Raw genomic sequence first — 17,089 nt, 5'->3', positions numbered from 1 at the left:
TTATCAAAAGCATACAGAGGCAGCTAAATTTTTTTCTGACGGCTACGTCCTAATGCGTGTGCAAAGGGTCAGCTAGCGTAAGAATATATTAGCATAAATTAAGAAGAAGAAATGGGTCTTGCCAGGGTATGTAATGCGAAGGCAAGATGACCGTTGGACCCGCCGCGGTAGTTCAGTGGCTAAGGCGTTGAGCTTCTGAGCGCGAAGACGATGGTTCGATTCCCGGATGCGGCGGCCGCTTTTCTGATGGAGGCGAAATGAAAAACGCCCGTGCGTGCGAGATTTCGGCGGATGTTAAACATCTCCAGGTGGTCAAAATTTATCCGGAGCCCTCCACTACGGCGCGCCTCATCACCTGCGTTGCGTCGGCGCGTTAAGCCCTGCCATAAAGATAACCGTTGGTCATTAAGATTGATTGATTGATTGTGGGGTTTAACGCGCCGACGCAACGCAGGCGATGAGGCGCGCCGTAGTGGAGGGCTCCGGATTAATTTTGACCACCTGGGGATCTTTATCGTGCGCCGAAATCTCGTACACACGGGCGTTTTTGCTTTTCGCCTCCATCAGAAAAGCGGCCGCCGCGGCCGGGAACCGAACCCGCGACCTCGTGCTCAGCAGCGCAACGCCTTACGTTGGTCATTAAGGGTAACAGAGTGGAATTCTAGAGAGGGCAATGCGTGGTAGGGGGCGGCAGAAAGTTAGATGGGCAGGTAAGATCAAGAAGTTTGCGGGGATAAACTGGTCGCAGTTAGCAGACGACCGGTACAATTGAAGACCTATTGGAGAGTCATTTGCCCTGCAGTGGGCGTCCACAGGATGATGATGATGATGATAACCTCTCAGGAAAAAACCGCATCTAAAATATAAAAAAACTAATGTTGGATGAGTCCTTCCCAACGATATTAAAAATATGCAGGTTATTGCTGTCCCGTCATTAAAATAGCGTGTTGCGAAAATATTCCCTGTTAATTCAGAACATGCAGTTAAGTAAATAACTCCTTAGGGCGAGTTGGTACACGTTGAACACCAGCTTGGATAACTTGCGCTGCGTAGGCGGCGGGAAAGAGAGACAAAGAATATACATAAAATGAACGTATTGGAGTAAAGAACCAACAGTTAGTTATTTGGAGCGTCTGCTGCACAAAAAAGAGAAAGGCAAGCAAACTTTGGCGGGATGTACAAGTAAACGAACAGAAACGTAACTAAGCTCATCTACTTTGTTCCTTACTACCTTTAAACTCGGCATCAAATTATCATTCGACACCGGTGAGCATGTCAAGTTAACTACTCGTACCTGAAAGTTCCCGCTTGTGAGTTCGCTTTGCGTAAGCATTGCGCAAAAATGGTAAAACTTAAACACACTCGTACTCACACTTCCGGGGTTATGATGCGTAGCCCAGTGCCGTAGAACTTCTCCCGTCAAATGACCCCATAACTCAACGCACAGCCCTCGGTCGCAGCCGCTGTAGAGCACCTGCCTACGGTGACGATCAGTCTAGCAATACACCGGAGGGTGTTAAAAACGTCTGGGTCCATGCAGGCTGCCACTAGACCTTGAAACTGGAAATGTTTAACGATGGAACACTATTGAATGAGTGGGGCTTAGCTGTACTGTCGGAGGAGCTCTGAGGGGTTGAATGAGATATCGTAGGATTAAGCGTTGTCGGAAGATGTGAAGAGGCCTGAGGGGTTGAATAGAGGGCACGCTATATGCTAGGCGTGAGGAGAAAATAGAGTTCAAGTAGATTTCCTGACCCACAAAAATAGGAGATAACGTTGGGGAACTCTACGCTATTAGCGAAAACGTTTCAACAATTTTGATCAAGCATGACAAGATGTGTACGCTAAAGGTAGCGTATGTCGATGCACCAACATCAAGCTATGATGATGAAGCTGCGCGCAGTTTGTACGTGGATGTCGCACAGGGAGCGGATAACGCAACAAAAAAGTGCACGGCAGTAATGGGAGACTGTGACGCAAAAGTAGTACATAACCAAGTAAGGTAACGAGCAATGGTGAACGCAATGGATAGATTTGCAGAGAGTAGTACCGTCAAGACAATGAGCGCACTTTGCAGAAAACAAAAAAAAATAGAAACGGACATGGCAAAGCCCCAACAGCGAAGCTGTATAAAAATTGCCACAGCTTGCACCGTTGAGCAGTGGTGCCACGGTGGAGAAACAGCGGAGCTGGGGTCGACCTAGCTTCTTTCGGTTTAAGTAAGTTTTGCTATGGTTTGCTACGTTTCGCTAAGTTTGTTAGGCTTTGAGACGCTCTCGCTAGGCTAGGCGAAGGGTGAGGGGCCAGGCCAAGTTTAGCCGGTCACGTTTAGCGCAACTTTAGCAGGACTGTTGAAACAGCTCCGCTGTTTTAACAGTCTTGCACCACTGGGGCAAGCTGTGCCAAGTTTTTTTTGCGTTGTAGTAGCCCAAGAAAGGCTATCGCCTTTAGAATTGAAAAGTAAGGCGTCCGCATACCCATATGCCCCTTGTGCTTACACTGGAACAGGCGCGAAAGATAGTTTCACTGTTATGATATTGGTCTGCAGCGGAGCACCCTTTACAGGTGGCGCAGTGTTTTTGAAAGACAATAGTCTCTCTTGGGCTACTTAAACGCAGAATTTTTTTCTATTGGTCTGTATGTCTGTCTGTCCATCTTGAAAGTATAAATTTAATATAAAAAAATCCTGGTAACAATAATAAACCGTAAAAACCACACACAATTAAACATATCAGCGCCTGTTGCTACTAACTAACTGAGCCTGAAGGCTGCCATTTACAGACTCTTACAGAAACACGCAAACAGTTTCAAGTTGATTGCAGAAAAAACATTAACATACAAACAATTTAGAGTTGCTCACAACCAAAAGATTAACATGCGAGGGAAACAAGGGTACAAAAACGTTCGCTTCAAGAATGCAGGAATATACAGAACAGGGTTGCTGTTATGTCACAGCGAGTACTGTAGCGCAATAACTACAAGTTCTAACACCAAAATCAATTGCAACAACGAAAATCCCTAAGGACACAGGCCTGGAAAGTTTGATGAATATTACCCCTTTTGTTCGAAACCTCAATAAACCGGGCAGACCAACGTTGCAGAAACTCTTCATCACCCAACAGGGCCAACGCGCCTTCGAGAAAGTCACGGGGTGTCTGAAAAAAGGAAAGCAAGGGCCACTGCATACGTAGCCTGCGATTCTGTGCAACGGCCCTGCAGCAATCATGCCATTGTACATAATCCCCAATTGCTACGAATAGTTTGCCTAGGGGAGTGCCAGGGCACTGTTCTCTCTGTTGATACCGTGCAAGCCCCAAACTTGGAGCGGCACGGTGCATAATGCGCCAAAGGCAACGCGCAACAGTGCAGCTTGAGAAAGTGTCTGCACTGGATTCTGGTTGACCGGAGTTGTTACAGAAGAGTTCTGTGTTACTCCCCAGTGAAATAATCTGTATTTTGTGGGAAGCATTCGCCGAGCTTTTTGCCACTGAATTTTTTTGGCGTTCTCGGGCAGCCTACCTGAAGCCAGACGTAACCAGGGAAAGTCTGGTGGATCCCCACGCCTACCCGACCTCGCAGCAACTATTTTTCCGCACCACTTGGCAGGTTGTTCATTCACAAAATCGAATTCAGCATCCAGTGCACAAATTTCCTTAGGTAAAGTAATGACGGGCTTGAAGAGTCTCCGTGGGATAGCTGCAGTGGGGTGTAGGTTGCTGGCCATAGTTGGACAATGAAACCGTCTAGAAGGGACGAGGACGTAGACTCAGAGGATCAAAGGTCTGCTCGGAGCTCCTACGTACCTGAGAAGTGAAAGGACGACTCTAAGGGCCAACAACTGGCTCATGAGGTCGATTCAAGGAAGACCATAACCCCCAGAGCGGCGTGGGAGCCGCAGGGCATCTCTCGCTAAACGCTCCGTTCTTCCATCCCAAAAAGAAGAAAGAAATATCGCAAGACGCTTTGGGGATAACAGGATTGGGAGGCAGCATAGTCCTGGAGACAAAAAATAATTTAGCAAGAAAAACTCATTTATTCAGATACGATTGCTTCGAAAAATACAAGTTGAAAGAACTAGCTCTGGCAACATTCTTTTGAATATCATCAACTAGCTCGCGCCACATGTCGGGAGAAACACTTTCTTCGGTAAGTTTGACGCCGAGAATCTTCAGGTCTCGAACTATTTTTAAGTTATAATTGGGGGCGAGTGTAGCGTTTCCCAGAGGGAGGACAGCACTTTTTGTGACAGTTAACTCAGCCCCTCCTGAAAGTCGAGCATAAGACTCAAAGCCCGCTAAAACAGCCGTGAGGCTATCAGTGTCCCGTATAAAAGTAGTGACGTCATCTGAGTACGCAGACACTTTAAGCCAGCCTTGTCCGGGCAAGGGGAGACCCCTAATTTTGGAGTTATCAACGAGTTTTCTGATAAAGGTGTCTAGACATAAGACGAAAACAAGCGGCGACAAGGGGCATCCTTGTCTGACGCCTCTATGAACTGTAATTTCATCCTTTACCACACCCTGAATGACCCGGTCACTGGATAAATTATCATACAATTCTGAGAGAAGCAGAACAAATTCAGAGGGAAACCCATATGCCTGAAATATGGCAAACAGGTATGAATTATTGACCCTATCAAATGCCTGTTTTTGGTCTACAGAGACACACATGCCTGCAATACCAGTTTGGTGTGTATAGGCAAGTATGTCTCGGGCTAGGCTAAGTGGCGAAAAAATATTTCTGTATGGGACCGAGCCAACCTGTTGGAGTGAGAGGATGTCCGGCCAAAGAGCCTTAATTGTGGACACCAAAAGCTAAGTTAAAATCTTGTAGTCAGAATTCAAAACAGTTATTGGTCTGTAAGAACTCGGGAGGGAGGGGCCTTTTCCTTCTTTCAAAAGTAAGATTATACGGCCTCTGTTAAACGAGTTTGGAAGCTGCTGATCTGCTAGGATTGAATTTATAAGTTTCACTAAGGAAGAGCCTTATTCTGCCCAGCAGCGCTTGTAGAATTCCGTTGGCAAACCGCCCGGATCAGGCGCGGATCGGTTTTCATTTTTCTTAAAATGTCGTATATCTCGGAACAGGTCACGTCCTTCAGTATTTGGGAGTATATGCTTCCTGAAACCTGAGGTGGGGAATTTGAAGCAGAACACCGTTGTGCTACCATGTGTCTTTCATCTACCTCGAGCGAATCCGCTGCAAACACCTCACAAAATACAGAAAGAAACCCTGATTTTATTGCTGATGGGTCTGTGGAGATGGTGTTATTCGGGCAGCGCAAACACTCTGTAATGTTTGGAGTTTCATGAGTCGCCAAAAATCTTTAAATTTCTAAACTACCGTTGCAAGGACCACGAATATTGTAGGCAGTGGATGGCTGCATTATTTCATTCAGTTGGCGTTTGTATCGCTCCCTAAGGATGCCAACATATTCACTCATTAAAGGCGTTAGTTATTTATCATATCTAAATATCCGGATGCGCTTGAGCGTGTTGTTAAGCTAAGCTGTGTTCCGAACCTTTCTGTTGGCCAGCTGTACGAGCTAGTTGCCTCCATATGGATGTTAAACTGTCCCACTGTTGTATGCTAACTTCGACCGGTAGGGAAGAAGAAACATATTTTAATGACAATACTGCAACATCATCTTGCAGTATTCTAGTATCAAGCTTCCAGTGTCGGGCGCCATCAAGTCTACGGTGACCTGAATATAGGGACAGGAGCACTGGGTAATGGTCGTAAATATAACCGGCCATACTAGGGAATTGACTTACTTCTATGTTTGGCACAGCGGTGATTAGGTCTGGAGTTATATAAAACCTGTCTAGTCGGGACATTGAGGAACCGCGTTTCCATGTGGGAGAGAAATTACGGAGCCTCTGGATGGCTAAATCCCTTAAGAAACTACACTGAGGACGCCTTCTCCTGAAGTTTAACATTATCGTACAAGTAAAATAATGTTATCTCCGGAGAGTCTTCAGTAGGGTCTAAAAACAGCTTTTCTAATAATACTACTTATGTTTAGTGCTGGCGGAAATAACGGCATGTAAGTTCAGTTTACTCACACGCACCGCTTCCTCCAAAGCGATGATAAGCGACTGCGTAAATTTTCTCTCCTGGAAAACTGCACAGACGCTCCAGCTTTGGAATAACTTATTCCCTCTTTTTTCCCCCAACACACCATTCTTGCAGAGCCTGTCGGCAGATTGCTCCTATTCCCAAAGGTGAATGTAATTGCGCAGCGCGCCAGCAATCACCGGGATCTGCCGAGTCCTCGCCGTCCCAAGTGCCGCATTTCTCTCTCCCCACCACTTCACTGCAGGTAGCGAAGCTTCCCCCGTTCCCTTCCGTTTTCCCGGCCACTCATTGGTCCTTCGGTCAGGCACTACTCGCCGGCCTTTTCATTTGGGTCCACTAATCAAAGAGCGAAATCTCTGCTCGCGCGCCGAGCGTAAAGCAGGCTGTCTTCAAGATAACATTGTCCCGAGCTCGCCAGGGAAAGAAGGGGAGTGTACGTGAAGCGCCAGATTGAGTAAACGCCGCGCTGCTGTCCCTCTTTTTTCCCTCGTGCTTCGGCGATGGGGAAGCAGGAGGCGCGCGCTCGATGGGATCTTTCCGCTCCGCCTTTTCCTTTCCCGCCGCCGCTGCGGAACGCCGCGCCACCCTGCGGCCGGCAGCAGCGGTGGACGCAGCCGGCAAGCATGCGGCCCAGTACGACTCTTGCGTGCGCCGGCGTTGGATGGCGCATTCATAGGAGCTACGTCACTCGCTCTGCCCCTCTGCTTGCCCGTGGAATTACTTTTCGCCTTCCGGTCAGCGGTCTTCATGCGTCCCGTCGTGAGATGTGTAATAGGGATGCACGTCGTAACCCTGCGGAAATTCCAGTAAAGGTTCCTCTGCCTAGACTCCCATTCGACTGCAACCGAAGAAGAATTTCTCGTAGGTTTCGCGTCATTGTTATTCAGGAGCGTGAACGTTGTTGTCCCCTCGTAAATTAAACAGTTCTTTGGGTTGCGGAGCTGAATAATTTTTGCTGCTGCTAGCGTGAGTCCGCCGCAGCAGAACACCACCGGGCTTTTATGGCGGTAGCGTACTTCCTGTACAACGGTGCCCCGAGCTGTGTCGGCCTGGCGGTCACTTTTCAAGTGCAGGAGGTATCACAGACTGAAGAAATCAATCGGGCGAATGATTGCCTATAATTTCTTGATATTACACGGCGCGTGTCCCGAAGATGAGGTCAGCAGTTCCTGTAGTGGGAGCCAGTTGTCAGCAGGTGCGTTGATTGTTGCGTAAGAGTACTTCTGCTTGCTTCGAACTATGGCCTGTGGGAGTTGTATCGGCGCAGGCACGGACCCGGCCCTGCAGACTACGATTGGTTGGGTTCCACGTCACGCGGCGCTGAGGACAGCTCCCAAAGGATTGGTTGAACTCGACGCTGACTCAAGGAATAGTGGTCCTGTAGCCGAAATCATCGCTCTTGGCGATAGTGTGGTGCGCGTGGTGACAGACTTTGCCGGCGTTGCTTGCAGCGTTTTTGCGGCGTGCATCCGCTTTTGCCGAGGACGTGCCGTTGTGACGGTCGCAGACGATGCATCCAAGGGATCTACAGGTCGACTGCAAGAACAGCAGGTTCCCGAGCGTGGTCGTCACGCAGAGGATCATAGGAATAAACGGCGGGGAATGGCTTCCAGTGCTCGCGAGTCCGCGCGTTTCGTCGACACTCGAAGCAGAATGTGTTGCGACGGTGTGGTAGCCAGGTGGCCGGCGGTGTGTGCAGGAGTTGTGGCGGTGCTGTGTTATCTCAATTCACTCGACGGCGAGTTCGTGCACGACGACATGGTAGCGGTGGTGGGGAACCCCGACGTCACAGGCGAGCACCACCGACCACGGACGCAGCGGGCGCCCTCTTCACTGTGGATGAACGACTTTTGGGGGCGACCCATGTCGGATCCGCAGAGCCACAAGTCGTACAGGCCGCTTACTGTTCTCAGCTTCAGGTGAGCTCGCGATAGCACCGGCGTGAAGGTATAGTGTTTATATCACAGAAGGTTCAGCATGTGTAAGAATTTTATACGTCTCACCATGAACAGACAGATTGATTGATTGATTGATTGATTGATTGATTGATTGATTGATTGATTGATTGATTGATTGATTGATCGATTGATTGATCGTTTGATTGATTGATTGATTGATTGATTGTGGTGTTTAACGTGCCCAAGCTACACCTGGGCTATGTCGCGTGCCGTAGTGGAGGGCTCTGGATTAATTTTGACAACCTGCAGGGGATCTCTAACGTGCTCCCAAATCTCTACATACGAGTGTTTTCGTTTTTGACCTCCGGCTGAAAAGCAGATACCATGGCTGGGATCAAACTCGCGTCCGCGGGCTCAGCAGCACAACGCCTTAGCAACTGCGCCAATGCGGTGGGTCGTATGAGCGGAATGAGTGAGAGCGGGCATGGCTGTTCAAATTCCTTGAGAACAAAAACAGCAAGAAAACACGGAGGAGCGCGATATCAAACTAAGGGGGGTGTTCCTTAACTACAAAATATTTATTAGGCAGAAAACCATATGCTCAAACATGCTATGCATTTCGCAGGATGACGTCACTGTTAGTCGCTTTATACGTACGGACGCTTACAGTGTCCCAAGAAAAAATGCACACATTCATTTCACCCCTTTACCAAAGCTGGTCTAAGTACCTCTTATGCTGAGAATGGGAGCTTCACCCGGGCGCTGAGGCGCACCGAAGTGGAGGGTTCCGTATCAACTCTGGATAGCTTCGGATCTTTTAAATACTTGAATTGAAACACTTGAAAACAAATTGCCTATCTTTCGGTGTAAACAGTGGTAGATTCAAGTAGAAACAGTACTACGAATTTGGTTTATGCGTTTGACTCAATCACTAGTACCACTGCGATCATGGTCGTTGTGTTCTAATGGGACGGCCACGGGGTCGCACAACTACAACAGTGACTAATGCAAGGGTCAGCGGTCCGAATTTCAACACCGGGCGATGCTAGTCTACATATTAAATCGTGAAGCTTCTCACGGGGGAATGCGTTCTTAAACCTCGCGCGTTACATCAAGGCGCCTTTCGGCACACGCATACCATGATGAATGATAATGAAAATACCTAAACCAAGCGCATTACTCGCGGCTCCAACGGGTTGGCTGGATTTATGGCAGCTCCGCGACTTCACAAAAGAAGGGCCGAATCAGCGCTGTTTCGTTTGACCAAGAAACAGATGCCGAGGCTAAAGAAACGGCATTTTGCTATCAAGGCGCCCGCTCCCTTCTTGAATCGATCAAATCGTTCTCCCTCCCCCCCTCCCACTCGATAGAGAGGCGAGCAGTTTACCGTAATTCGACAACAAAGTTTATCGTATCGATTTAGGGCGCACGTCAATGCGAGGTGTAAGGCAACTGGAAGGGAGCCGCGGATGAGCGCTGCGGCGTGCATTATTTGGGTCAGCGGAGTTTGTGACTTCTGCCTTAAAGGGACGCTGCCACACTTTTTCCAACATTTTTTTTAAATCTGAAATTCTTGCAGAACGTAGTCATCTAAACCACCCCGTACTTAGATTAGGGGGTCGCAAAGTGCTCCAGCCAAAAATTACTCCTCTCTGCCCATCAAATACCTTCTGAACTCGCTCAAAAGATTTGTCTCTCTTTCCCGGTCTTGTCCTTCTTCGACGGCTCAAATTACGTCACTGAGGCCATGTAGCGGCAGTTGGCCGGGTTTCCTTGAGTTGCATCAATGAGCGCTTTTCGTTAGAAACTTTAAAAATAAAGCCACAAAAACAAAACAGAAACGGAAGGCGTATCTGGGGCGACGAGCAAATCACGCAGTGCCGCTGCGGACTGCTGATAACTATCGCTTTCGCAGTGTTTCCAGACGCGAAGGAAAGAGTGAAAGCGCTGATCAAAAGCGTTGCAGGGTCCCTTTAAAGAGCCTCGTATGCAAATACGGATTCGGGTAATTCCCCACGTCGCCATGTGATAAAACCACTTGTGCCAGTTTTAACAGAAGCATTAAGAACTTAAGTTAGGCAATAAGGAAAGCGGATAAAATGGTGGAGACATTTGAATATTGCTCGTTCCGCGCGAGACGTCACAGCGACCGATTTGTGTGATTTGCGGCTGCAGTCGATCCTTACCGTAAATAAACAGGATAGCGCTGTTGAAGAAGTTCCTCTCGTCTCGTTTGGTCGCACGACTTGAATGCAAGCACTGAGTTGACACAGCTATAGTTCTTTTAGTTATGTGACTTCCCAATGACGTCCCTGCAGTCATTGGGTAGCGCTAAGTTTGAACCTTCACTGACGACACTGTTTTTTTTTTTTCTGTAAAAGCAACGTCCTTGAGGCCGTAGTTGAGTTGAGCGGGTTAGGAAAGTCTCCTATAGTCGTTTCGGATCTCACAAGCACGCACGTTGCCGTTATGGTTCTTTCCATAATGAGCGTTTGCTTCTTGCGCCACTTTAACCCATAGCGACAATAGCTCCATCAACGCTTCGCAATGGCGGCGGCATGGTTTCTACACCGCTCACATAGCAAATTTCTGATCAGAAACATCCCGAACACGCGCCCTCATGGGCAGAGGGAAGGGAGTCATGTGGAACGGGGCGTCAATAAATTGCATTGCAGTATTAAATTAGCTCACGTCAAACAACTGCACTCCGTGCTGCCCTCGGAGGCAACCGATGCAACCTATTCAAAACTATGTGGGTCCACCCGAAATATATCGAACGCGGGTCGGTGCTCTTTTCACTGTTGAGTTTAAAAGTCGCGCTGTTCTGCGTTCGCAAAGCCTTCGGTGAGCTCGCGAGCGATCCTGGTACATGCAGCCTTCCACTGTGGGCCTAGAGGAAGTATGCGGTCCAGCAGGAAACATAAAGCATAAGTGCCTGGCATCGCATTTTCACCAACGCAGTGCAAGACCGAACCGCACCGGCGGTGATCCGAAGGAGTGTCAAGCAATTATTGGGGTGATAAAACGGTGCAATAAACCCACGTGCGAAACGGGATTCAACCGTAGGTACCCCGAACTCCCTCCTGGCTTGTCATCGATCACGATTGCAGACAGAGCACTTTTTAGTATTGTTTGACATCTTGCACATGCAGACACATCAAGATGTAAGAGCGCAAGCGTTGGTGTATACCTCTCTGCCACGTTGATTTTAGCGCTGTTGAGTTCTCACGCGTACGCACTCGCTCGCCTCCAAACATTGATTGATTGTTGGGTTTAACGCGCCAACGCAACACAGGCGATGAGGCACGCCGTAGTGGAGGGCTCCGGATTACTTTGCGCCACCCGGGGATCTTTACCGTGCGCCGAAATCTGGTACCCCTGGGTGTTTTTGGTCTACAAACCTTGCTGTAAACCGATGCACGAATACCCTTATGTAACGGCCTTTCATTGTTCCGAGGACATTAAGGAACTTTCGATTGTCTTTGTTAAATAATCCCACTGCAGCTACAAGCATCGTTTAACATTATTTGCCAGGTCTCTAAAATCCGCACTACTCGCCAACCAAACATTTTCGAGATAACTGCCCGCCACTTTATTAGCATGTGTAAAAAACAACCAAGCAATGTACAAATAATTCAAGTTTCCCGGTGCCAGTTTTATTACAGGAGATAAATCTGAAGTTTGCATCAATATAACAAAAATAGCAAATAGGTAAGAAACGAGATAACAGTTTTATTACAGGAGATAAATCTGAAGTTTGCATCAATATAACAAAAATAGCAAATAGGTAAGAAACGAGATAAGCGCTAAACATTCCACGATATAAATTTTTCGCCCACAATGACCATCCGCACCAACATTCCACGTATGAAGTTCATATCTTTATTACCAAATACGAGTTGAAAATCAAGCAACTAGGTAATATTAATTTCATTGCGAAGTTTTCGTATCGTCCCTGCCACCTTAACGCTAACCAAGACAGGGTCTATAAATAGTGCTTATTTGCTCAACCAATCATGTGAATATATTAGGTCCACCCTAGTTTTATTACACCCGTGATATTAGTTCCACCTTAATAAGCCCACCCGTGATATTAGGTTTACCCAGTGGTTCGGCATGACAGAAACGATCTAGCGCTAGTAATGTCTGCTTTTCTTTGTCCAAACTCCGCTGTTCACAAAACACGGTTGACGGTAGATTAGCGTCCAGCCGGTGTTCGATTTTACATCATAGACATGAAATGGTAAGTTCTTCAGTAAGAAAAGCAAACACCATCGCAATGAGAAACTGCACCCTTAGTTTCGCGCTAAAATGAAACCGTCAGCAGCGCTGCATTGTATTTTTTAGAATTGAAGACGTCGACGTCGACCCGTATGTACCATGATAAAGGAAGGCCTGTATCCGATAAACATTCAGTTTTGTCAGCCATTTTTTTTTACATATATTAAATTTCAACGTTCTTTTTTTTTTCACTTCCTACTTCACTGATGAGTTTTCCCCTCCAATTTTCTGGCACTCGCAAACCTTCTGGGCGTGTTTTCTTCTTTCAAGCCTTTTCTGGACCTCAGTAATATTTCAGAACCATGGTGATTGCGAATGTGGTTTGAAATTACTTTCCTCCAGCGTTCATGGGCTTTTTTACTGGAATAGCCTGTTCTTTGCTTTCCGTTCCTCGTTTATGCGTACCATTCAAATTCGAGCTTCTAGCTGCACGCTCCATTGCTATCTTTGCTGCTCGCAAATAAATGGAAGAAAACATTTTTAATATGGAAGAAGGCTTCTCGTTTAAAAATACTGGCCAGAATAGTGTAATACGCAGAGAACAAAATTCCAGGCGCTGTGCCGTAAGTTGCACGAGTTTTTCAATCGGGTACCTGTTTTTCATACGCATGTGCACTTCTCGCTGTCGCATTTCTTTACGAATACTACTACTCTCCCACAACTCTCGATGAGCGCAAACAGACTGGTCCTCTTCGCGGCCTCTCGCTGCTTCTTGATTGGAATGCCAGCAAGCGAGGCGGGCGAAGTCTCAAGCTCGCCGGTGACTATGCGACACCAGTTACGCGAGTTTCCCGGTTTTTCGTCGAAATGAATGTCTCTGCCACAAACCATTTGAAGACTGGAATCTTGGTGGCTGTTCTCCGAGGGGATATTGGATCACTCGCCTTTTCCGTGGTCGTCGCACACTAATGTGCTCATGTGCTTCGTGTGAGTGACAGACCTGTACTGAAGACCGTACCACAAGAGACGGTAGCGACACTCGCGCAATCTGAACGCTTATCGCGCTAACTCTGCCATGCCTTTCTCAAGTGCCTTCTTAATGTTGGCTTTCCTTCCTCGTCTTTCATTGTTGTGCCCATTTTTCCTTTATCCAAAATTACCAGACTTGAATACTGCTTCTTCTCTGTCTAATCCTTTTTTTCTTTTTTTTTTCTTTCACTGGCTCGTGTAATTTCTGAGTGAGACCTCTCTGGTGAACTTCCAAAAGATTTCGCTTTGCACACACATACACACAGTTTTGTGCAAAAACATTTGTCGAGCACTTAATTCTGCTAACGCGCTTTGAAGGCAAAAAGGTGGCGATACTTATCAAATTCTTCATTTCTGCTTCATAGCCTCTGCGTGTCTTTCTTTGCTTTCGTTTCTTCCTCCTGTCAACCTAATTCGCGCGGGGGCAACGCACTCAGCTCTTACTCTGAAGGACGAAGTGGATTTCCCATAAAAGCTAGGATGCCTTTTCTACTCTTTGCAGACGGGCTAGCTTGTTTTATTTATTTATTTATTTATTTATTTATTTATTTATTTATTTATTTATTTATTTATTTATTTATTTATTTATTTATTTATTTATTTATTTGTTTATTTATTTGTTTGTTTATTTATTTATTTGTTTGTTTGTTTGTTTGTTTGTTTGTTTTTTTTTTATTTATTTATTTTATTTTCATCCCTCAAGGGCCTCCGCAGATGAGGCGTTATAGGAGGGGCGGTAAAAGTGGTAGACTAGCACAAAAACGAGCGCATGGGGGGAGGGGTAGGAGATGTTTCTGCTTCATACAGTATACAAGATAGGCACAAGTATACAGGTATGCATATGCTATTGTCGTCCGTTGCAAAACATACATCGAAACCGTTTAAATCCCTCCTTCATGAAACACGAGAAACTAAATACTATTTCCGTACACAAAAAAAAATTACCCTACCCAAAATTCGCACAAACTATGGCGAAGAAAGTATCCAGTTTCAGGTGCCCCCAGCTCTTAACCTGTTTTCGTTCGATTGTGAATATGAGATATCTCAAAGAAATTTCTCCAGATATGTTAAGAAATACTAATGCAATCCGGAGCTTCTCTGAGGCCTCTTGTATTCTTGTGTTTTTCAGTGTTCTTTTTTCAGGCGATTGGTTATACTCAATTTTTTTATGCGTGTACACGGCCGCACACGAATGCACTCACAACATTTCCTCTGTTCATTGCAGTGTTTATTATTTGGCCTTTCTTTGTGTATGGGGCGTGTGTAAAGACGGACTACCTGTTTTGTAATGATGTGTTTTCCTGCCTATTCTATTTCCTCTACTTGTTCCGTAACGACTCCTAACCCACTTTCAAACTGTAAAGAGAGCTGAGAGCTTACCAGGCCTCTTGGCCTTCTGTCTCGTTTCCTGTTTCGCTTCAGAAAAGAACAAAGAAGAAATGAGTGAAAAAGCAGACAAAGCTACAATACATCTAGTTGACAAGAATAACACCGACGTTTTGCAGAATGAGGCACTTGTTTTATTGCGCCATTTTGCCACAGTGCATAAGAAACTATATGTAGTAGATAGGATATAGGTACGGCACAGAAAGAGAGGAAACAAGGTGAGCTGAAGTCCCCAATAGTGACTTCCCCTAACTCCGTGACCTCTCATTGGTCAACTACAGCGCTCCTGAAGTGTTCTGCACGGGCCGCGCCGTTGACTTGACGTTCCCAGCAGCCGAATCAATGCTTCGCCAATGGTAAAACTATTTTTGATGCGCATTCCGATCTATGTTAGGCTTTGGTGCCTTACGGGTCCATTAAAAGCTGAGCAGATTTGTGTTTTGACTAAACAAAAAAACTCTTCCGTGGGTTTTGTTCGAGTACAAAATGTGCATTGTTTCAATAGTAAGAGGTAATTAGATTCCACTTTTTTGTCTTGTACATCCCTTGTAAGTGCAAAATGCGATCACCACTGGCTAACTCAATTACTTACTAATATTCAACACATGTCAGTTATCGTACGTCAGGGATTCCCTCAAGGTGCTCCTATGAGCCCCTTTTTGTTGAAGCTAACTGAATCAGAATTATTAAGATAGAAACTGCCAATTGGAGCAAGTATCCAAGTTTTTGCTGATAGCCGATTTCGTGCTACTGTCGCTTGAGGTAAGAAGCGGGAAATGCCTCTGCCTTATCAGTGATCAGAAGATTTGACGGCCGGCCAGCAGCATACTCGCCTGTTTTATAAACTATGTCATTTGGTGCCTCCTTACTCCTTTTATTTTTGGCAAAAAAAAGACAAGCGGCCACATCCTTCGATACAAAGGTTCTCAACTATAAGTGTGCTGGAGAGCCTTTTCGTGCGTGCAAAAAGAGACGATGACCCCCCTATGGGCTATGCTGATTCCTGTCATAACGATAAACAATTTGCAGGTGCAGCCAAAGTGGCCCGGTTTCTTATTCAATGCCCGCGTTTGCGTCTGACTTTTATGCTGGTGCGTGTCGAAATGCCACACAATGTGCTCTTTCATCTAAGTGTTACCTAAACACCTATGTGCTGCCTTTTGTTTGGCTGGCGTCTTTGCATAGCTGGCGTGACGTGCAAAAAGCTGAAGTTATTGGAACTTGAATAAATTAAACTTAAATGTGACGCAGCTAAGCCACCTATTTGCATTACCACTAAGGTTTGGAAAAAGAAAGAAAAGAATGGGGGGAGGGGAATTAGTTTTGTGGAAGGTTTGGCGGACCCCTGAAATTCTCTCGCGGACCCACTGCTTTCCGTGGAACCCTTTTGAGAACCACTGATATGGTTTCCGCAGGCATGCCTATGTACCAGCATGTCCTCTAGGTGGCGTCCCATGCGGTGAGTTCGTACGGTGCTTGTAGTTGGTCTTGAAAATTCTCAACGGGCAACATAGCCCAGGAGGAATTCGCAAGAGTACAATGCGGGGCCGTGAAACGGTCTCCGAAAGAATTCGTTCTGGTGATGTACACTGTAAAAGAACGCGCGGTCAAGGCAACAGGACACCAACACAAGGCGACACCATTGCCGACGGAACGGGTCTCCAAAAAGTATCGAGAATGTTTCTTAGGTTGCCGAGACCAGCTTCTTCCGTGATTGAAGTAGTGCAGGGTGTTGCTGATATTCTGTGCAGACCGGGGGAAATACAGTCTCGTTCTTGTCCCGTCTCGCATGCGGCATATTTCTTATCTTCTGCGTTCTCACATAGAAAGCATCATACAAGAGAGTAAGATTAACGCCGGGTTTGCAAAAGCAGTCGTACTTGAACTATAGTCCCTATGGTCTACAATTTTCAAGTTGTAATCAGCACCTGCCGCTGCATAAAAACCTTATCACTGCTAGACGACTATCCTTTCATTGTACTGTTACCGATCCAGTAGTGGCATACCGAGCGGCAACAATATTTCCGTGCCCTACCCGATTCCGCACATGCGGCGTCGGGTCACATGACCACTGCCTCCGGTGGTCACATAGGAGGTCATAGGAGGTCACATGACCACATAGGAGGTCACATGACCACTGCCTCCGGGGTACCGTATAGGGCATCTGGAAGTATCACAAGTAGCTAATCTGCTGCAGAAGGCAGAAAGACACGTGACATGGAGTGGGCCATGCTTGGCATTGTATTCTACAAACGCGCGGACTTGCATAACGTGGTTCCCCCCCCCCCTCCTCCCAGAAAAAAATAATTTAAGTCGTGAGGAGCGCTAGTTCACGTCTTTTCTTCATTCAGTGCGCTTGTCTCTAGCGCTTACTCGTTTGTTCATTTGAAAAGAAAAAATGGCGCGAAAACTACCTGTCGGTTCTCGCCGGCTTCACGAAATAAACCTGATAGAAAGCTCAGCAGTCTCAACCCCAG

At 46.6% G+C, this 17,089-nt stretch overlaps 1 protein-coding gene across 1 annotated transcript in view; it reads left to right on the top strand.

Moving 5' to 3' along the window:
• Nucleotides 1-7,185: 7,185 nt before the first annotated feature.
• The window catches only part of LOC144154836 (protein O-mannosyl-transferase TMTC1-like), a 74,832-nt gene continuing 64,928 nt past the window's right edge, over nucleotides 7,186-17,089 (top strand). Inside the window, exon 1 of the mRNA XM_077685928.1 lies at nucleotides 7,186-7,997. Coding sequence (XP_077542054.1) covers nucleotides 7,318-7,997 — 680 coding nt within the window. The 5' untranslated portion in view covers nucleotides 7,186-7,317. The remainder of the gene's footprint in view (nucleotides 7,998-17,089) is intronic.

This window comes from Haemaphysalis longicornis, unplaced genomic scaffold, assembly GCF_048455015.1.
Source record: "Haemaphysalis longicornis isolate Haplotype H1 unplaced genomic scaffold, Haemaphysalis longicornis Haplotype H1 scaffold_99, whole genome shotgun sequence".
Lineage (NCBI taxonomy): Eukaryota > Metazoa > Arthropoda > Arachnida > Ixodida > Ixodidae > Haemaphysalis > Haemaphysalis longicornis.
The sequence above is the reverse complement of the archived record's forward strand: the minus strand, read 5'-3'. Positions and strand labels throughout refer to the sequence as shown.